At 44.3% G+C, this 22,817-nt stretch overlaps 1 protein-coding gene across 1 annotated transcript in view; it reads left to right on the top strand.

The window, feature by feature from the left end:
- Positions 1-9,204: 9,204 nt before the first annotated feature.
- Positions 9,205-22,817, top strand: part of LOC308293096 (cyclic AMP-responsive element-binding protein 5-like) — a gene marked incomplete at its 3' end in the record, with an annotated part of 36,189 nt that continues 22,576 nt past the window's right edge. Inside the window, exons 1-6 of the mRNA XM_080735526.1 lie at positions 9,205-9,319; positions 12,378-12,444; positions 12,881-12,974; positions 16,513-16,622; positions 17,667-17,920; positions 19,478-19,570. Of these exons, the coding sequence (XP_080591652.1) occupies positions 12,391-12,444; positions 12,881-12,974; positions 16,513-16,622; positions 17,667-17,920; positions 19,478-19,570 (605 nt within the window). The 5' untranslated portion in view covers positions 9,205-9,319; positions 12,378-12,390. The remainder of the gene's footprint in view (positions 9,320-12,377; positions 12,445-12,880; positions 12,975-16,512; positions 16,623-17,666; positions 17,921-19,477; positions 19,571-22,817) is intronic.

Genomic DNA, 22,817 nt, shown 5'->3' with positions numbered 1-22,817 from the left:
GTGTGCGTGCGCGTGCGCGCGCGCGTGTGTGTGTGTGTGTGTGTGTGTGTAACAAACATATGTATGTATATTTATATAGCCGTCACATAACTCATTGACAAGTACCTCAAATACATCTTTAAAGTTGACTGAATAACCTTTTACTAAATCATGACTCAGTCATCTGCCAGACCCAGCCCAGAACACTGTGTGTGTGTGTGTGTGTGTGTGTGTGTGTGTGTGTGTGTGTGTGTGTGTGTGTGTGTGTGTGTGTGTGTGTGTGTGTGTGTGTGTGTGTGTGTGTGTGTGTGTGTGTGTGTGTGTGGCTCCCGGAGAGAGAGGAGAATGTCTCTAAATCACTGTGGTAGGCTAACCAGGGTCCAGTTGGCTTGTGTCTGAGTTGTTAATCGAGCGTTAAAATGGCTGTCATAAACCACTGGCCAGCAAGTAAGTTCAGCAAACAACCTCAATGGACCAGGGAACACATCGTCGCTGTCGGATGGAAACCTTCTATGTCCAAAACCGTTCCTTTTGAATTATTTTTTAAGAAGAACCATTTTAAAATAATGAAAATAGCAGATCTTCTGCGACAGAATTCACATTTTTACTCCTTTTGTATGACAAACCAGGACATGAATCAGCCCAAAAAATATAAAAACTTGAAATATAGAGAATTGGAGATAAGAGGTTTCTGCCAGACAGTAACAACATTATCTCTTTTTCCACCTCCCCTTTACCCACCCAAGCATGCGAAACACAGACACACACACACTTCAAAAACACACACTGCAACAAGTAAGGATTAGCCTACATACAATAAGAAAAGATTACTCTACACACTGAGACATAAAGAGAGGAGAAACGTGTGTGTACACACACACGCACACACACACACACACACATACACACACACACACACACACACACACACGCGTGCGGCGCTCGCAAACACACACACACACACACACACACACACACACACACACACACACACACACACACACACACACACACATCACAAACATCCCCTGTCTTCATACACATGTTACATGTATGCTGTAGAAATTCATAACGTCATTGTAACACAGATGTTCTTTCTTACACACTAACGTGCGTGCACACACTCAACACAAACACACTCATTACACACACATGTTGCACCAGAACTGTCAGTGACGCAGTTCGTAACACCCTTACGTAAATGAGAAATGCTAGCATCTGTTGTTTAAAGGGAGAGAGACAGACTTGGAGAGTGGTAGGGGTTTATGGTACATGACATCATCTGATCTAATAGGCCAAAGTCTGCGGATGGCGGGCCAGATTACCCTGCAGGATAGATTTCAAAGTAGTATGGATAATCTGATTATCTCGGATAGGTTTCATGGCTCTTTTGCTTGTGGACAGCATCCCACCAGTAGGGGCATATAGGCTATAGCTTCAGCGACTGAGGCACAGCTGAGATGTACTTCAGTATAGATAGATCATATACTAAGATCAATTACAGTACATCATACATACATGGTGGCTTGTGGTGGCCATCAAACCTGTGGCCTTTTTAGATACAGGGCCAACAACACTCAAGGTTCAAGGTTGTACTTTATTGTTACGTCTTTTGTACGGGTACATAAGAGTAAAACTTGTTTTTGTTTGGCATCCTTCAGACAATACATGATATATATAATAACAGTAACACTGACCACATTCAACCAGTCTTATAAAAGCTTGACACCAGAAATGACCCCCCCCCCCCCCCCCCCCCATAGTTTTCTGTACATAGCCTACAGTATACGTTTATTGCAACTGTTCTTGTATGTTATTGGATGTCTTTAAATGTCTTGATGAATTGAATACATATAGGGCCGCAATGGAAACAAGCCCTTAAGGCTTTTTGTGTTATCCTTATAGCATCAGTATATAGTTGTTCCCCTGTACTATTTGTAAACTGTTAATAAAGTATTCAATCAATCAGCCCAACAACACGACAGTGCCTGGAAGTAAATATAACCATGGATTCCACATAGGAACGGCATGGCTCCAATGCGTATCTGTGACTAGATTCCAATGTGGATCTTGGATGGACATCTTGTGGCCCACCTCTGACATCAGTCATCTATGACATCTATGGCACGCACGCACGCACGCACGCACGCACGCACGCACGCACGCACGCACGCACGCACGCACACACACACACACACACACACACACACACACACACACACACACGTGTTTTTGTGTGAACTTAAACAAAGTGACATCAAGTCCAGAGGTACTAAAAAAACACTGAAGGTTCCAAAAAAGCACGAAAAATCGGAGCCACGGTGGAACACAGTAGCAAACTGTAATGGCTGGTAACAACCGCTGAGTTATGGACGTGGCTGTATAGTGTCAACAGTCCTGTCTTTTAGAGATCCTCCTTATTTATAGTTTACATTTAGACTTTACAGCTAAACATGTGAATAATACTGCACACACACCCTTCTCAATACAGACAAGCCATGCAGGTCTGTTCAAACAGTGCATTTGTACTGAGAACTGAGAAGAGACTGAATGAATGGGACCCATATGGGGAAGAGCTAATGTTGTGATGACATCATCACAACTTCCTGTTTTTTCCTGTTGCCACGGACACCAGAATTTGCCTACCTCTGGTGATTGGTTGAAGATGAGTCAGTGGGGCTTGGTCCATGTTTCACACTCGAACCACAACAAACCAGATTCCTCAGTTCAGCCAGCGTTGCCAGAGCACAGGAAAGTCGGACCAAATACGGCAGGCATATCGGCCAACCTCCAGCTGGTGTATAGTAACAGTTCATATACTCAAGTACTGTACTTGAGTTTACTTTACTAGAGTATTTCCAGTTTTCAGTACTTTTACTTCTGCTTCATTGCATCTCAGAGGCAAATATTGGACTTTTACTCCACTGCAATTTGAACATTTTAGTTACTTCGTAGATTTTGATTATTATTACTAAACATTTGTTAACTACTTCAACCCTGCAAACACTCATCCGGCTATTAACAGATTTACAATCTCACAATGGACGCATTGTAAGCTTGTAGATCTGCTGTTTTCAAATGATTTTATTCATTTGAAAACTCAGCAGATTCTGCATAATGAGCACTTTCTACTTTTGGTAATTTAAGTACATTTTGATAGCAATACTTTTGTACTTTTACTTTTGTACATTTTGAAAAATTATATCGAGCCTCCGCACACTCAAAACCGTGCAAAATCAAGTTATTTTTTTTCAGTTAGACAAAGTGCAAGCTTTCGGTCATTGACCTTCTTCAGGCAAGTACATTTTGAATTGTGGACTTTTACCTGTAACAGAGTATTTCTAGATTGCAGTATGGTAAAATGTATTTTTACTTTTTTCATCACTGGTGTTCAACATCAAAGTAGAGATTATATGCCACGATCCCTCCTATTATTTTCCATGTTATGCCATTTTTATTTTCAGTAATTGCAAACTTTTGAAATACCCATGGCTATTGTTTATTGATCCTATTATTAGACACATTGAGATTAAAATATAGTTAAAAAGTTAGTTTAGTTTATTTTTAAGTATTATTAGATAATACTATCCAATGAAAACAAATGACTCAGACTCATATTATTATAATAACAATAAAACGTCAGCATTTTCACTAGGCTGGAAAGCTACTGTCTGCATGCTCACCCCACCTTCTGTTAAGAGCTGACACACTTCTGTAGTGTGTCATGTTTAGCTATTTACACTGAGCCGCTCTAGCCCATTCAATTTAACAGCTGCAGCATGTGAATGAGTTTCACCTAACATACCACAGCAGCAATTATAATTAATATATATCCCATGATAGAAAAATGTTTCTTTCAAGTAGGTCACAATAAGGATGATGACGATGATGATTATTACCCTTATTATTATTACTAGAAGCTCGGCCGCCCTTTAGTCGGCGCCCTGGCCAACTCGGGAACAATGTAAATAGGGAATGAATGCCCCGCCCTTTGATGCAAACCCCATTATACCTGTTTGCGTGTGTCCATTTATGCCCACATATGGAGATATCTGTCTGTCTATGTCCATTTTATGCACATACTGTATATGGAGATCTCTGTAGGACCCATTTTGACCATCTGTTTGCCTGTGTCCATTTATGCCCATATATGGAGTTATCTGTCTGTCTGCGTACATTTTATGCCCATATATGGAGATCCCTGTAGGGCCTGTATTGACCATCTGTTTGCCTGTGTCCATTTATGCTCATATATGGAGATATCTGTATCTCTCTGTCTGCATCCAGTGCCGGTACCCCCTTTTATGCAAACCCCATTACACCTGTTGTCTTAGGACCCGTTTTGACCATCTGTTTGCCTGTGTCCATTTATGCCCATTGACTCATGTGGTGTACGTGATGTCAGAGACTTTTATGAAGTGATGTCACAATGAGTCAGCGATTGCGCCGATTTCCTCCGGAACAGCCTGATGTCAACAATCAGCCCGCATAAGGAGATTCCGAACGTTTCGCGCCGGTTAGGGAAAACCGCGGGTCGGGTCGAGGCCCGGCAAATCAGCCCCGCATAAGGAGATTCCGAACGTTTCACGCCGGTTCGGGAAAACCGTGCGTCGGGTCGGGTCGAGGCCCGGCACTGCACTCCGCACCACGGCGGGGAACGTGCGTGCCGAATCTGAAGCCGGTGGGACGAACGGTTCTCGAGATACACGGATTACAGACAGACAGACAGACAGACACACACGCAGACAGAGACTTCTCGCATTTATAGATAGATTATTACCCTTATTACTAGCCTACTACTAGGACTACTACTATTACTACTAGGCCTACTACTACTATTACTACTACGACTACTACTACTACTACTAATACAAATAATAGCAATAATAGGCCTTTTTAATAGCAGCAATTAATATTGTTTGTATTGCTATTGCTCTTCTTCTTCTTCTTCTTCTTCTTTACTCTTTCTTTCTTTTTATCGGTTATATTAGTCTTATTGCCTTATAGTTTTTTTTTCTTCTTCTTTTCCCCCTGGTCCATACTGTAAAGAACACACTTTAATATGGCTCATAAAAGTTGATCAAATCTAAGCCTTTTCTGTCATATCATATGGACTTCTTTGAGGTAGGCTACTTGATGGGACGTCCTGTTCTAGGACATCTATAGGGGTAGGGGTACAAAACGCTTTCCAACCCCCCCGCGCCCTCCTCGCCTCGTCTATACTCCCTCCGTTATCCGGTCTGCAACATATCCCGTCATTAGCGTTGGAAGGACTTCTCCTTAACGCTGTGTCAGCCACGAGCTCTTGCGCCGCTGGAAAGGCTGCGCACCCTCTCGTCTGTAGTAAATATAAAAAAATCAGAGCTATTCACCAAAACAAAGACGGCTTTATGGAGTTGAAAGCCAACTCTCCTTAGTGGGAACACTCTGAGCCCCCCAACTCACGTCTAAAACACACTTTTTACCCAGAAAAGAAAATATTTCACTGGAAGGCAAAATCTGGTCAATGGAAACTTCTATTACAAGATCTGTAGAGGGCGGTGTGGAGTAGCTAAAACTTCCGGTGAAATATTTTCTTTTCTGTCTAAAATGTGTATTTTAGACGTGATATGGGGGGTTCAGAGTATTCCCACTAAAGAAAGTAAGCTTTCAACTCCCCAAAACCGTATTGGTTTTGGTGAGTAGCGAAACAGATTTTTTTATTTGTTTTACTACAGACGAGAGGCTGTCAGCTGAGCATCCCGGGCTACCGCGGCTGTGAGCGCCACGGTGACATAGCGTTAACGCTACGGACCGGAGCTATCCTGTCATCCTCGCGCCCCGCACCCGTGCCGTGGTATGGAAGAAAGGGCGGTCCTTTTTTCTTAGTCCTTTAGTCCGCAGAACCACACGACAGACACAGTTCTGTCCACCGTCTCTTTCCCCCGATGTCTCCCCCATACATAGCCTACATAGGCCTACTGTCCCGGCCCGGGGACGGTATCATTAACCCCGCCCCCCCCCCCCCCCCCCCCCTCTCTCTCTCTCTCTCTCTCTCTCTCCTCTCCAAACGGGCAGTGGTGGAAAAAGTAGGCTACTCAAACTCAATTAGCCTATAAGTAAAAGTATCAATAGCCTACTGCAATGTAGAAATACTCTGTTACAAGTAGAAGTCCGGATGAATTCAAAATGTACACTTGAGTAAAAGTACACAATGTTTGAAAATAGCAGATTAACAAGCCCAATGAGTCAGTGAGCTTGTAGATCGGCTATTTTCAAATAGCCTAAGGCTAAATTGGTTGTTTTATAACATTATAATTTAGTATGCTATCTGCGAAGTAGTAGCTAAAGCGAAGTAGTAGCTAAAGTTTTCAATAAATGTAGTGGAATAAAAGTATGCAATATTTGGATCCGAGATGTAGGCCTAGTGTAGTAGAAGTAAAAGTATTGGAAATCGGAAACACAAGTTGGCTATTAAGCCTACAATTAATTACCTAAAAATCGTAGGCCTACTTAAGTAGCCTGCAGTAGACAACTTGAGTAAATCTACTTTAGTTAGGCTACTTTACAGCACTGCCAAACGGGACCGCAATGATTTAGAAGTTCAGGAATCCCACGTGACGTCACCCTGGGGGTGATGTAATGCTGCTGTAAATAGAATGTATTGTAATCTCGCCCCAGTACAACCGCGTGGTTTCTCTCCTCCTCTCAGTGGCGTTTGTCTCCTTGCACTTGCGGTGGGGTAGGTAAAAAGCTTTTACAACTAAACTTTCATTCACAAAAGTATACTGAGCTGTGTGGTAAAGCAAGCAACCACGGCTTGTCGGGATTCTTTTGGGACACTATATGCTTGTGTGTGAAAAGGGGCTGCCGAAGAAAAGTTAACGGGGAACCGGCGCTGTCCCGTTTAGGCTCGCTCTCTCACTCACTCTCTCTCTCTCATCAGCCGGACCAGTTGACTGCGTGTGTGTCTATTTGGGGGGTGTGACTGTACTGTGTCCGATCGGGCTGTTTATGAGCTGAACAGGTTGCTTATGGTCTACGGTGGCTACAAACCGGGTCATGTTCAGTCTTCTTGTGATCCATCCGCGGGGGTCTGATTGATTGTTGCCTATAATCATTCGGCTGACTCGACTTCGGTTTGAACGAGGTCGGACCAAGCATAGTGACAAGCGGCCGGCCAAAGAGATGGGAGCTGCAGCTGACTGAAGTGACAAGACAGAGACAGACTGACTTTGAACTTCGGATATTTGGATCATTTGGATGGCCCATGCCTACAGGTGATTTGTGTTTTTTTTTCTTTTACAACTTTGTGTGCGTGCCACGCTTGTGTGTGAGTGAGAGAGATATAAGCTGTGGAGGTTATGACTAATGATGACCATGACATACAGTCAGACAGACAGACAGACAGACAGACAGACAGACAGACAGACAGACAGACAGACAGACAGACAGACAGACAGACAGGTGAAATTAAAGTCCAGACGCGCATTTGGCGCCCTATATAATAGGCCTATTACTATAGGCTATCCTAACTTTTCAATGCCGATGGACGGACGCCGTTAGAATTAATCAGCCTTAATGGCAACAACGTTCCTTGTCGGATTTGTGTATTAAAGCTGACGTCATTCTGCAGGCCGGTTGATGTAAGCACTTTGACAGAAGGTTTCGCAGGGGAAATGTGCTGAGTGGGCTTATCTGGGACTAATGCTTCTGACGAGGAGACTGCCCACTCACTAAATACCTTATGTTTTTGGAGGGAAACAACTTGATAACAAAACCTGATGGTAGCCTATAAGCCTAATAATTAGGTTTGCTGCATGGCTCAATGTCTTTTTACTCTTATCTGTCTATACAGCAGCTGTTCTCAAACTCTTTGAATTTAAAGGATAACGCTGAGAGTCTCAGTTGCTTTAACAGACCTGTACATGGTCCATTTGGAACGCCCTCAAGGAACCCAGAGATGGTCCCTGAACCCCACTTTGAGAACAGAATTGTCCTCATCTTGCTCATGCTCCAAGTTATTATTATTATTATTATTATTATTATATATGGTCACCACACATGCAAACACACAGAGAGATGTACACACACACACACACGCACACGCACGCACACACACACACACACACACACACACACACACACACACACACATACACACACACACACACACACACACACAGTAGTACACGCCTACCTATGAAGTCACCTCTGCGAGCCTTGTTGAGGAGAGTAGGAAAATGGGGGCAGTGGCAGGTTTAAACCTGTCAGAAGTACAGTATACAGTCACCTCTCTCTTAGACCCCTCCCACCCTAATTCCTTCTGCTCTTTTCCCTTCAATGTGTACTCCCCTCTCTCTCTCTCTCTCTCGCTCTCTCTCTCTCTCTTCACCTCTCATCACCACTTTAATTTCCATCCTATCCTCTCCCCTCTCCTCCCCCCTTAACATCACCCCCCCCACCCCCCCGACACTATCCATTTCTTATGGAGGCATGCACTTTTGCACCCCCCCTACTCCCCCATCTCTCTCTCTCTCTCTCTCTCTCTCTCTCTCTCTCTCTCTCTCTCTCTCTAAGTTTGCCTCACACTCTTTCTCATAACATCAGGACCCACTTAGTGCCCTCTCAGCCCCCTTCACTCACGCACCAAAGGTTTCAGAGCACTACAAACTGAGGTGTGTGTGTGTGTGTGTGTGTGTGTGTGTGTGTGTGTGTGTGTGTGTGTGTGTGTGTGTGTGTGTGTGTGTGTGTGTGTGTGTGTGTGTGCGTGTGTGTGTGTGTGTGCGTGTGTTTATGGGCCCGCGGAAGAGATCATTAAAGTCATACGTGGAGGAGAGTATCATGAATATTTTGTCTTCCTCGTCGTCGTCATCCCTTCGTCATATCCCACCCTTTGTAGCGCCTACACTCGTGCTTCGCCATCGACAACTCCCTTCCTCGGTGTGTAGTCATCACTGTTAGGCTGCACGGAGGAGTGCTGGAGTGGAGGAGAGGATAAGAGTCAAGGCAGGGTCAGTGTGGAGTGCACTCGCCTGACCTCAGCCTCTTGCAAACAACCGTGTGTGTGTGTGTGTGTGTGTGTGTGTGTGTGTGTGTGTGTGTGTGTGAGAGAGAGAGAGAGAGAGAGAGATAGAGAGACAGTCTTCCCATGAGGCTCTATCACACCGACTTGCTGTCCCAAGGAATGCGTGGCCGGGGTCAGCGAGTTGACAGGCTCTCCCTCGCTCCTGGTGGAAAGTGATGTGTCAGTCGGTAGCAGCAGCAAATACTTCTAATAAGTCATAATCACCCCCATCAACTACCCCCTCCCAGCTTAATATCTCTACGGGAGGGAGCTATGTTGAAGGGTCAAGCTAAGGTCAGTGTCGCATGCTATAGTGAGCCTTTTTTGTCTTTATTTAGTTTTCCTTCCCTTCTTCAAGCGTCTTGTGTCATTTTAGATTTTGTCATTGAAAAATGCTCCAAGCGTGTCACTTTGTGCCGCTCTGCGAGCTTATACATGTTATTTATATATTATATTATTTTTTCTTCTTCTTTTTAATCTTGAAAATGTGAGATCTAACTGATTTAGTTTGTAGAATCGGCCTCAGGTCTTAATGGGTTTAATCTAGGGGTGGGCGATATGGAAAAATACAATATCACAATATTTTCCCAAGCTGTATCACGATACGCGATTTTATCACGATTCTTTTTCATGTTGTTGTTTTTTTTGGGTTATTTTTCAAGTTACTTGACAAAAACTAGACTCTCTGGGTTCCCTTTGGGATGTCTAAATTGAACTTTACAAGTATGTAACTCTGACAGTATACACATGAAACCATTTGTATACTGTCAGAGTTAAGTGGAGACCTTGACATTTTAAAGTTTGAGAACTACTGATTTGGACCAAAATGAGGTTTAAATTGAATTCTGCAATGAATCTCTGTATTAACGATTAAACAGGATTTTTTTTACAAGGCTCCCTCAATTGTATCGCGATATATACGATACCTCTGAAAAGGCATATCGTGGAGACATTGTATCGTCTCAACGATAATTATCACCACATCGCCCACCCCTAGTTTAATCTTTGTCCCTCTCTGTGTCTGGATGTCCATCTCTATTTGTGCCCCCCTCTCTCGTTCATAGCGTGTTGTTTTGGGTCCCTCCGTGACACGCGTCGTTACATCAGCCCTGCTGTAGGAGGACAGTAACAATGAGAACACCCAGCGGGGATTGGATTCCAACATGTGTCCACAATAATAATCAATAATAATAATAATACCATAAGCTGCACAATGGCACTGTCACACAGCGAGAACCAGAGACCCTGTGTGTCACGCTCCGAGTGATCCTGACTGGATCATTTTCCACGGCATAAGGTTCTGTTCTCAGCAGAGAACATTCATCATGTGAGACACGTCACATACAGATGATGAACTCTCTTTTACACAGGTCAGGAAGACACACATGCAGGGACCAAAGCATTGTGTTGTTTTAGCTTGTTAGTTGTTAGAGTGTACCTGTAGGTGTTACTTTTAAAACATTGTTCGTAGTATTTGTCTGTGACTTGACAATGACTCGCAGGTGGTGCAGTGGTGTTTTGCTCAAGGTTACACACAGGATGGATGCTTTCATTGGCTGGGATTTGAACTTCAAATCCTACAGGATGGGCTCCTTTCTGCTCCATAAATAAACATTCTCTTAATGCAGAATAGAATTGGATAGAATAGGAACACTGGCACTGAGACATCTCTGGGGGAACAAACTGTGGAGTATTATACGGTAATTTAACTACGCCCAAGTGCAGAACAACATTGATAACGATGGGTGCAACATTTAATCAAAGTAATCGATTTAATCAATTATAAAACATAATAAAAGAAACAATTACTAATCAGCCCTTTTTGGGCATGCCGTTATAAGTGAAAATGTCAATTGACGTCCATTTATTTATAACCTGGGAATATTTGATTCTGACTTGTTTTACTCAAGTGAGGGGGTTTGTTCAATCTTGTTTACTTAACCTGAGAAACATATCTGACATAAGGTCCTTTTCATCCAGTCATGATAATGACCTCACCTCTTCTCATTGGACTATTACAAATCTATGGCTCCACCCATAGGCGCCAAGTCTGTGGGTGCTGTGGGGTTTCAGCACCCCGTGGAGCGCTCCTATAGCCTATTTGCATCAATTGTATGTATGCAAACAGGCGGGGAGTAGCGCTCGATATGGCTTCAGCCCCCCACGGCGTGGACAAAACTTGGCGCCCCTGGCTCCACCAAAGTTCATCATTGGCTGCAGATGGTACAGATTGCAGCTGCAAGGCTTATAACTAGTTCACAACAGACAGGAGCACATCACACTAGTTTTAGTGATGCTTCACTGGCTGCCATTCAATTGTAGAATTTTTTTTTAAAAGATTGTATTATTGACAAGGCCGTGGCTGCCTCACTAAGCTCCTAACCTCGTGTGTGTCCGCTCAGCTCATAGACTGAGATCCTCAGGTGCAGTTTTACAAGTTGGACAACTGTCCAGATGAATGACTAAGGCAGGGGTCTTCAGTAGCCTAGTAAACGACCAACTTCCATAATCCAGTAATGAAATGGTTTCCGGAAGAGGGCGGGTACGAGGCTAGGTCTTCAGTGGTTTTCAGCCAAAGGACCCCTTAGCCGGGAGAGAGAGAGAGAGGAAGCAGGGCAGGCACTACATATTCAATTCATGTTAAATATGTGTTTTCAGACATTTAACGACTTGAACCCTCAATACTTTGCAAACTTGACCTTTGGCTCAGTCTGCTCTTTTTTCCCCCCTCTTTGCCGAAAATAGCCAATCTATACGCTTTGAGTTTACATACAGATACATATACACATGCATACAGGAGCATCCAGCTCAAAACTATCGCCTCTTTAAGAAGTTCATTTAAAAAAAGCATTGTTCATCTCATATAGTTTGGTACTTTACTGGCTGTCATGTTTGAGTTCTTTGTTTATTGTGCTTTTAAGGCTTGTTTTACTTCTGTTTCCTCTTAACATTTATTTGCATTGGTGTTCTGTTTTATTGTTTTTAATTCAGTTTTTCATCTACAGTATCTTAATTATTTTATTTCTTTGAAAAAAAGAAAGAAAAAGTATTTGCAACCTTGTTCCAAAAGATACAATATGCACGATCCATTATTATGATCATCATTATTACCTCTTGAAATCAATTCTGTTTTATGTCTTATATTAGTCACTAGTCGCTGTGGGAAGTAATACAGGATAGAGGGACGTTCAGATCATATGATGATGATGTCACAATTTAAGCGGATGTTTTTCTGTTCTTTTCTCTCTCTCTATGTGTGTGTGTGTGTGTGTGTGTGTGTGTGTGTGTGTGTGTGTGTGTGTGTGTGTGTGTGTGTGTGTGTGTGTGTGTGTGTGTGTGTGTGTGTGTATAGGTTTGTGTGTGACATGAATGACAAACAGGACAGGCCCTATGTCTGCAGTGCCCCAGGCTGCTCCCAGGTCAGTGGTGTTATGTGTGTGTGTTCATGTGTGTGTGTGTGTGTGTGCGCGCGCTTGTGTGTGTGTTTGTGTGTGTGTGTTCGCATGCATGTTTGTGTGCATGCGTGTGTGTGTGTGTGTGTGTGTGTGTGTGTGTGTGTGTGTGTGTGTGTGTGTGTGTGTGTGTGTGTGTGTGTGTGTGTGTGTGTGTGAGTGAGTGAGTGAGTGAGTGAGTGAGTGAGTGAGTGAGTGAGTGAGTGAGTGAGTGTGTGAGTGAGTGAGTGTGAGTCAGTGTCATCTATCCTCATCCTTATCCAAAATTGCTTTCCTCACTTGTCATTTAATGCATGGACTTTAATACACTGCTCTCTGTCTCCCTCTCCCTCTCCCTCTCCCTCTCCCTCTCTGTCTCTGTCTCTGTCTCTGTCTCTGTCTCTGTCTCTGTCTCTCTCTGCAGGGCTTCCAGTCAGAGGACCATCTGGTGATCCACAGACACAAACATGAGATGACGCTCAAGTTCTCCTCCATCAAGGCAGACAGCACTTTTACAGGTGATTTGGACACATTGGACCGCTGCAGTCCATTACATTTGATTGACATTGAATGACTTAAAAATAAGAATGCACGATAAAACAGCATTATCATTAGCGTTATTTTAACAAAAAAAACAAAACAAAAGTTGTAAATTATATCAGGCCTATGAGTTATAAAATCAATTGATAATGACCAGCACTCATTTGATTGCAGTCTTTGATTTGTTGTTTCTTGCATCAGTTAAAACGTGTTGGCGTTCGACAGCGTGCAAGCGTTGTGAAAGTGTGGAAATAATCGCTCATTACTCTGACAACAAACAAATCTGAAATCTCAACTCAAAATAAGTATCACTACTGTCGGTACAGCACATCTTTGTGGCTCGACCAGTTAAAACATGTATAACGCATATAGGACTTGTGACATGTTTCCGCCTTCTCTTGTTTCTGTCCACTGTGCCGTTGAATGAATTTGAAATGCCCTGGAAACATCTCCGACGATATCTGTCACTGATAAATAAATAACGCTTAATAACGCCAGAGAACAATAGTCCGGAGACGGCCAGCAATTGTATCACAGCAGTCTCCCACCTGCAACTCATATTCACTGTCCAGCTGGCTCTCATAGCGTAGCTTTTGTTCGTATGGTTACTCTGATCCTATGCCAATATTTAGGCTTTAGCGTCCCTTATTCGGGACACCTTCCCTCTTCATTCCCTGTATGGAGGATACAGGGAACTTCATACTCTCATCGCCGCTTGGACTGGCAGCATGCCAGTCAGTTTTAACATTGTCTGGCCTCGAGGAATGTGTGTTTGTGTTTATGTGTGTGTGTTTATGTTTGATGACCTCTTTTCAGGATCAGTGCTTGATGAAAAAATGATGACTGCAGGTTATACAGTATGAAATCAGATAAGCTTGATACAGGCTTCAGTCCCACAGGCAGACTATGCGGTGTAACAGATCTGCTCATGTTGCAGCATGTACAGTACACTCCATCAGATTAGAGAAAACATATACTGTACTGTAAGATGCAATCGTCGCCTCAGACCCACGTTTTTTTGTGCTCCTCACTGACTACCCGTTAAATGCCGCTGCATTGCTGCCGCAATTGTTGCCGCAATTGTTGCCGCTTCCGCAATTGTTGCTGCTTCCTCAATTGTTGCCACCGACTCAATTGTCCACCCATAAGGTTGACTCTTTTCTTTTTAAGTTAAGTTCATTATTTGGTATTTCTGGTTGAATTAAAGAACCAGAAAACCAAGGTCAGAGAAAAGGGAGACATGCAAAACATGACGGGAGTTGGATTCAAACTCGGGGTCCTCGCGAGTGATAATTAGCATGTGGTCCATGCACCAAGTGGCAGACTAACCAGGCACATGTGATACTGTGTCTTCTTTGTTGATCTGTTACATAATAAGGCCTAATGAATTACCCGGATATTTAAGAGAGACAGGCTTTGTGTCGCAGCACAGGCATCTAGTTCTGCCCTGCAGTGATTAACCACTTTCAACCTGGCGTCCCTATTTTGGGAATGTCATCATAGTCACCATTGTCAAACATTTTCAAAAGATTTGAAAACAGATCATCTAACAAGTGAACGACGCACCACGATGAGTTGCTTTGTGATATTGTAGAACGCCTATTTCCATAGTGCGACACTGTCGTATGATGAAGTGTAAAAAAATAGGGTGTAAGCGGTTAAGAGCAAACATTTTGCTCCTGTGGTCGCATGTGTTGTAAATGGTACATTTTATCCAAAGTGCTTTACAAAGTGCATTACATTAGGGGTGGGCGATATGGTGATAATTATCATTGAGACAATACAATGTCTCCACGATAGGCCTTTTCAGAGGTATCGTACCGGTATATATCGTGATACAATTGAGGGAGCCTTGTAAAAAAATCCTGTTTAATCGTTAATACAGAGATTCATTGCAGAATTCAATTTAAACCTAATTTTGGTCTAAAACAGTAGTTCTCAAACTTTAAAATGTCAAGGTCTCCACTTAACTCTGACAGTATACAAATGGACCCTTACGGGTCCATTTGGTTTAATTTGTATACTGTCAGAGTTACATACTTGTAAAGTTCAATTTAGACATCCCAAAAGGAACCCAGAGAGTCTAGTTTTTGTCAAGTAACAAAAAAAAAAAAAAGAAAAAACATGAAAATAATCGTGATAAAATCGTGTATCGTGATACAGCTAGGGAAAATATTGTGATATTGTCTTTTTCCATATCGCCCACCCCTACATTACATTCAAACTCACATTCGCACACCGACAGCGGAGGAAACCATGCATTGCACCAACCTGTTCATCGGGAGCAATTAGGGGAACAATAGATGCATGATGATGAGGACTTGACAAACGACAAAGCATTAATAAGGATTTATTGTACTTTTATTATTTCTCAAGCCATGCACCTCACTGTTATGCCGTCTCCCCCCAAACGCAGTCACAACACTGTCATGTGACACTGTTTGTCTGTAACCATAGAAACGGCCGTCTGCATCAGTGTAAACATCAGCGCGACCTCTGACCTCGCTGGGCGTTTTTCTGTGTCTCTCTTTCTCTCTCTCACTCAGGGGTGTCGCACCAAATTCTGGGCCCTGGGTACAAGGATTCACTGCGTTATTTTGTGCTTTAACTATTGAAAAATATTAGATATATAAGCTTGTAGATCAGATATTTTTGAAAAATCTTGAAAATTTGTCTTTGAAGGTTTTTGAAAAACCTATGTTTCTATGTCAGTGGTGCTCAAACCTTTTCATGTGAAGGACCCCCAAAATGAGATGTATTTGGCCACGGATCCGACCCCCATCTCAAAATATTTAGTTCCAGGGACCACCCCCAGAGGCAAAATTTGAGTTACAAAAAAAAAAAAAAAAAAAAAAAAAAATACACATACCTGTATTCAAAGACTTTTTGGAAAATAGCAGATCTACAAGCTCGCAGTGCGAGCTTGTATATCTGCTATTTTTCAATATAAAATAGTTAAGGCCCTTCCATCTTTGGGCCCTTGTAACTCAGTCCCACTTCCCCCACCCCCTGTTGACGCCCCTGCTCTATGCACTATCTCGTCCCTGTCTCTCTCTTCCTGGTCCCTCCCTCCCTCCCATTCTGTCTGTCTGTCTGTCTCTAGTTCTCTCTCTCTGTTTCAATCTCTCTGTTCCTCCTCCATGCTGCCTAGCGTGCCTCCTGCAGGAAATCTCAATTCAAAACAAAGACATTCTGACCTTTGACCCCTGCCTGTTTAGACTGTGCCGAGAGGCCATTCTGATCTTATCACAGGCACAGAGAGAGATGGGTTACCATGGAGACCTGGCTCTGTAGCCAGGGTGACAGTTGATTTAGAAACAGCTGGGAGCAGCGAGGGACTAGTATGACTAAAAAGACAGCAATATGTGTAATCGATACCGTGTGACGCTTATGACATGGTCCTGACTCTTGTGTCTCCTCTCCTTTGGTTATTTGATGTGTGTGCGTGTGTGCGCGCGCACACGTGTGTGTGTGTGTGTGTGTGTGTGTGTGTGTGTGTGTGTGTGATGCCTGTAGATCAGACCCCCACGCCTACGCGCTTCTTGCGGAACTGTGAAGAGGTGGGCCTGTTCAAGGAGATCGAGGAAGAGTTTCTTCAGGCACAAGAGGAGGAAAAAAACAAACAGGTAAAGCGTGCTTTAAAATGACGGGCGTGCGTGTGTGAGATTTTTTACAGAAGAAGATCACGCACAGTAACGCACGCAATGTAACATTGCCATGAACACTTGAAAGGCACAAACAACAAACCGTACGCGTGTTCAGCATGTGCTTTTGTTCCTGAATGATGGCAGATGAAGTTAGGTAGTTGATTGTGAGATCTGCCCGGCTGGTTTTTTGAGTGACATTTCCGTGCAAGGGAGATCAAGGGAGACAGACCCAATTAGACAACCGCAGATATCTGACCTGCAGTAGGTAAAGACACACCGGGCGATCGCATTATCCTGCTGGGAATTGAACAGTCGGGGGAATCAAATACGCAAACGCATATATTTGAACGCACACGCATTCGAATAATGCTTTGGATTCGTGCTTTTGCATGAAAAGCTTTCACACACACATATGTGGACGCAAGTACTTGCTTGTGCTCAGATCATCATCGTCATCATCATCATCATCATCATCATCATCATCATCATCATCATCATCATCATCATCATCGTCGTCGTGAAACACACAACGCACATAGAACTGAACAGGCACGTGCACACATAGACATCAAAGGGGGCTTGAGCCCCAGCCCTTTTATCTGTAAAAAGTGCCCTCTGTGGTGAAAGAAATGCAAATGCATCGTCTCCATGCCATACCTGAGGGCAGCATTCAAGAGAATTGCCTTATCCAAATTCTCCTAAATGAATCCATCCATCATCTTATGTTGAAAGAATTGCCCTCTCTGTGTAGAAATCCATGCAGTTATGCCACATCTCCAGTATTGACTTGATTATGCTTAGTTTAGTGGGGTATCAATACTGAAAATAGCCGACATCCAAGCTCACAGCGCGTTGCAGTACGACGCATTGTGAGCTTGGAGGTCTGCTATTTTAAATATCTTCACCAAAAGGCCCTTTTAGAAATTTCAGCCCCTTCCTCTCTAACATTCTCTGCACGTCCCTGGAACTGAAAGCTAGTCCAAAAAGGTCAAAGCTGCATGCTCTTTCCAATGTCCCCTACAGACTCTTTCTCATAATGGGTCTTGCCGTCCGAACCAGCCACAACCCCAGAGCCAGCACCAGCACCAGCTCAAGCCCCAGCTTCAGCACCCAGCCCAGCCTCAGCATGCCCATCCCCAGCCATCGCTCCACCACCCCCATCTCCACCCCTGCTTGCCACATGCCCAGGCCCACGGCCCCATGATGGGGCCCAGCTGTGGCCTGTCTTCCTCCCAGTCTGGCTCCGTCATCACCCAGGCCTCTTCCACATACTCTGGGTGAGTACGGGTATGGACGCTAATACACACTTTCATGTATTGTACAGCAGTGCTTCTCAAACTGTTTCATGTCAAGGATCCCCAAATTGACACACCAGCTCTTGTGCCTTAACTTAAAGGCCTGTCCATACTGTCGTCGGAAAGGTCCGGTTCAACTACGAAATGGCGTCACTCGCATCTTCTGAAAAGCATTACCCCGAATTAGAGTTCGGAAAGCGGCGCGTCGGAAGGTCGGAACTCTCCGACAAAAAGTTGAGTGGTTGGAGACTGTATGGACAGGCCTTTAAGTATAAGAGCTGGTACTTAAGACAATGAAAATACAGCCCTAAGACCGCAGACCCCCATTTGGAAAGATATGCCAGGGATCCCCATAAGAGATTGATTGGTGATTCATTCCCGACCTTTTTAATTAGCTGGGGACCCCCTGGAACTCCCTCAAGGACCCCCGGTGGTCCCCGGACCCCACTTTGAGAACCAATGATGTACAGTGGCACAAACACATAAACGGACAGACGTCTGACCCCCCCCCCCCCCCCCCCCACACACACACTTCATCACGCACAACATTTTGAAACGGTATATCCTCCTGTGAATGTTGCCTTTTCTCACTCCTCTATTTCCGCTCCCTTCCCCCACCTCACGCAGCCTGTTTTGGCGGGACTGCAGCTCGTTCCGTCTGGCGCAGACTGGCAGCTCCCATACATAATTTATCACCGCTCTAATGAATTGAGAGTAAGAGCGGAGGGGGGAAAAAAAACACGAATGTACGTGAGAGAAAGTCAAAGGACAGCGCGGGGGGAGAGAGAGAGACGTAAGTGAAGTGGCGAGACATTACAGATAGACGGTCAAACAGGCAGACAGACTTTCCGCCCACAAGTGCCTCCACCAACCCGCCACCCACCCAGGGGTGTCGCACCAAATTCTGGGCCCTGGGTACTATTGAAAAATAGCGTATCTACAAGCTCACAGCGTGGCACTGAGTGCTTGTAGATCTGCTATTTTTGAAAAATCTTGAAAATTGGTGCAAGTCTTTGAATATTTCAAATCCTAAGGTATTTTTTTAAACCTATGTTTCTATGTCAGTGGTGCTCAAAACCTTACATGTGAAGGACCCCCAAAATGATATGTATTTGGCCACGGACCCCCATCTCAAAACATTTAGTTCCAGGGAATTGTTTGCTTACAAAAATACATATATTCAAAGATTTGCACACATTTTCATGACTTTTCAAAAATAGCAGATCTACAAGCTCGCAGTGCGGCTGTGAGCTTGTAGATCTGCTATTTTTCAATAGCTAAAGTATAAAATAATTAAGGCCCCTCCATCTTGGGCCCTAGTAACTCAGTCCCACTTTTCCACCCCTTGTGACGCCTCTGCACCACCCACCCACCCCAACTCGTCCCAGCCACCCTCCACCCAAACACCCATCATTCGTCACTCCCCCTGCCTTCCATTTGACACAATCCAGTATAGCCTCGCCCTCAGAGGCAGGCTGGCGCACCATGACCTGCGTGGCTTCCATGAGAGTCTCTCTGGTTTATCACGCGGTTTGACAGGCGGGTCTGGTGGGTTCCCCGCTCCCCTCTCTTCATCTCGGCTCCCACTTCCTGGGCCTCTCTGGTCACTGGCTTCTCAGCTTTTGGCTGCCGGTAACTCAATACACGCCGCGTATAGGAGCCTATCAATATGCGCTGTCGTCCCTGTCTGTTTATGTAACAGAGTAGTGCTGCCTGAAGTCCAGGAGCCTGTCGTACTTGGCCACGGGGATGTGCGAGTTTGAATCCAGGTGGTTACGTTCACAGCAGACGCCTAACAGTTGTTTCGTTATTATTGTTTTATTAGATGGAAAAGTATATTTTCTTTTGACTTCATCATTAATTAATATTAATTGTATTTGTAATCGTTTGAGCAGACAAGAACTGGTAAAATGCCTTTGGACTGCAGCTGATTTTCCAGGGAACAACTGCAAGTTGACATTAATTGTGTCAGCAGCTTATAGTTTGTCTCCAAATGTCCCAACACTGAGTAATGTGAATATCTGAGTTGTACACGTAAACCAAGGGCTCTTGAAACCTTTAGACTCTAAGCTTTAGAGGGAGAATTGTGTTCTTGTGCTCTTTTCACACATATAGGCTCATCAAACCCACATAATTGCCACAACATAGGACCACGTCTTTTCCGTTCACGAAAATATATTTTGAAATAACATTACATTTTGTATTAGAATTTCCATTTTTGATAAGCAGCAAGCTGTATATGCTTAGATTATATATTTGTTTTTATTAGGACACATTGCGTGACTGTAAAGACGAAATGGAAGCAGGGACGAGTATCCGCTTTATCATTTTCAGAGCTTCCGCACTCCAGACTGTATGACGGATGCGTTTGAAAATTGTGGGAGGCAACAGTCTGGCTTGCGAGACTACGGTTTAAGTAACCACGATAAGTGCTCTTTAAAGAGCCTCTTATAACATTATGTAATTGATTATGAGAGTGATTGTAGTATAAGGTGTCTGTGTGAGCGTAGGGGACAGCACGTTATGGTGAGCGATAGGGGCAACGGTGACAACCTAAGACTTTGGTTGTCACTATTGCCCCTTTTATGCCTTTATTGATAGGACAGTAGACTGACAAGCAAATGGGGGGAGAGATGGGGAGTGACACGCGACAAAGGACGTCCAATCGGGAATCGAACCGGCGACGCCACCAGGATCCACGCCTATGTGGCAATGTCTAAGTGGTATGCACCCGGACCAGTAGGCCAGCGGGACACCCCAATGACCAAAATAGTTGATACCAGGTTGAAAGTGGTTAATGAATGTGTCACTATAACATGTGTGTCACATGTAGAAGGATGAAGGGTGTACTTTACAGTATATCTGCAAGAGCACGTTCAGGTGGAGCAAATGAGCTTAAACAACAGAATTTGTGTTGTTTAAATGTGATTGCTAGGGCAGTGTTTCTCAAAGTGGATTCCAGGGACTCTGTGGGTTCCCATAGGGGGTTCTAAATGGACCCATACAAGGCTGTAACTCTGACTCTATACAAATGGAACCAAATAGGTTCCATTTATACACTGTCAGTGTTAAGGGGAGACCTTGAAATGTAAAAGTTTGAGAAACACTGTGATAGGGGATGGCAATTTGCCCTAGCCTGAGACCCCCAAATAAGGGCCCTGATAGTGAGGGAAGCTAGTTGACCGTGTTTTTCGGGGTGCAGTAAATCAGTACCAGCTGAAACAGGACAGCTTGTTTCTGGTGGAAGGAACACTCCTGTGTGTTTCTGAGTCAAGTCGTACGGATCGGGTGTCCCACTGTTTCCCCTTGTGTTTACCAGCCGGTTTCCGTGGCGACCCAGTATCCGAGAGTCTGGCGGCCGGCCCGGTCGGACTGTTGTGGTTACGTTTAGAAACGCTGTTTTGGTTCTTCTACTTTTTTTCTCTCTCTCGCTCTTGCTCCCTCTCTCTCTCTCTCTCTCTCTCTCTTGTTCCCACTCTGCTCGTCGTTAAAGTTGGCCGCGTGCTCCACATTCGGCGGTGACATCATCAGCGATGACCTCAGCGTAGTCTGATTGGCCGGGTGCCAGGGCCCTTATGTCAGCGGCATGCGGCACCGTGGGTTCCTGCGTCCTCTCTCTCTCTCTCTCTCTCTCTCTCTCTCTCTCTCTTTATCAATCTGTTACTTTTAATTTCCACCTATCTTATTCTTCCCTTTCCTTTCTTTCTCTTCTACTGTATCATACTTTCCATTGTCGCTCTGTTTTGATCGAGTGTTGCCTCACCTCTAATCATCCCTCGCTCCTCCCCTTCTCTCTCGCCTCTTCTTCCATTCCTCCATCGATCCAACCGCCCGTCCAGCTCCTCCTTCCAGGGGTGTCGCACCAAATTCTGGGCCCTGGGTACTTTTAACTATTGAAAAATAGCAGATATACAAGCTCACCTGTGCGGCACCGAGTGCCGCGCTGCGAGCTTGTAGATCTGCTATTTTTGAAAAATCGTGAATATTTCAAATCCTTCTGAGGTTTTTTGAAAAAATCTATGTCAGGGGTGCTCAAACCTTTTCATGTGAAGGACCCCCAAAATGATATGTATTTGGCCCCGGACCCCCATCTCAAAATATTTAGTTCCAGGGACCCCCAGAAACAAAATTTGAGTTACAAATGTTCGCTTAAAAATACATATATTCAAAGATTTGCACCCATTTTCACGACTTTTCAAAAATACAGATCTACAAGCTCACGCCGCACTGTGAGCTTGTATATCTGCTATTTTTCAATAGCTAAAGTGTAACATAATTAAGGCCCCCTCCACCTTGGGCCCTAGTAACTCAGTCCCACTTTCCCCCCCCTTGTGACACCCCTGCCTCCTTCACTTGGCCTTCTCTTGTCTCCGTGCTGTGTGTTAACCCACGTCCCTTGTGGCCACCTCAGCCTCGACCGCGGTCCACACAGCGAAAGCCTCACTGTTTGTTTGACTCTGAGAGCGTACTGTACGTCTCTTTTTACACTCTCTGAGTTAAATGAACGCTGAGGACTTTCGCTGCGTACTATTTGACCAGTGGTTCTCAACCTGTGGGTCGGGACACCCAGGGGGGTCCCCAGATGATTAACTAAATGTGGAACATTGTTTTCTCACTCGACAGTAAACAAACCATCATAAGGTTTAAGTGTATAGAGTGTACCGGTATATGCACATTTCTAAAGTGACAATTTAAAGCTATACTGTGTAAGATGCTCAACTAGTGGTCAGTAGCCCTATAGCAAACCGCGGTCGCGTTCGCGTCTTTCGCCCGTTTTTCGTACCTTCACACCCCCGCGTCTGCCTCCACAACGTCGAGAGCTATCTTTAGAGGGGTCCCTGGTTCCTGTGCGTTCAGGCATTCCGGAGAAACGGACTAC

This window comes from Nannobrachium achirus, assembly GCF_963921795.1.
Source record: "Nannobrachium achirus genome assembly, chromosome: 10".
Classification (NCBI taxonomy): Eukaryota; Metazoa; Chordata; class Actinopteri; order Myctophiformes; family Myctophidae; genus Nannobrachium; species Nannobrachium achirus.
This window is presented reverse-complemented; position numbering and strand designations above follow the sequence as displayed.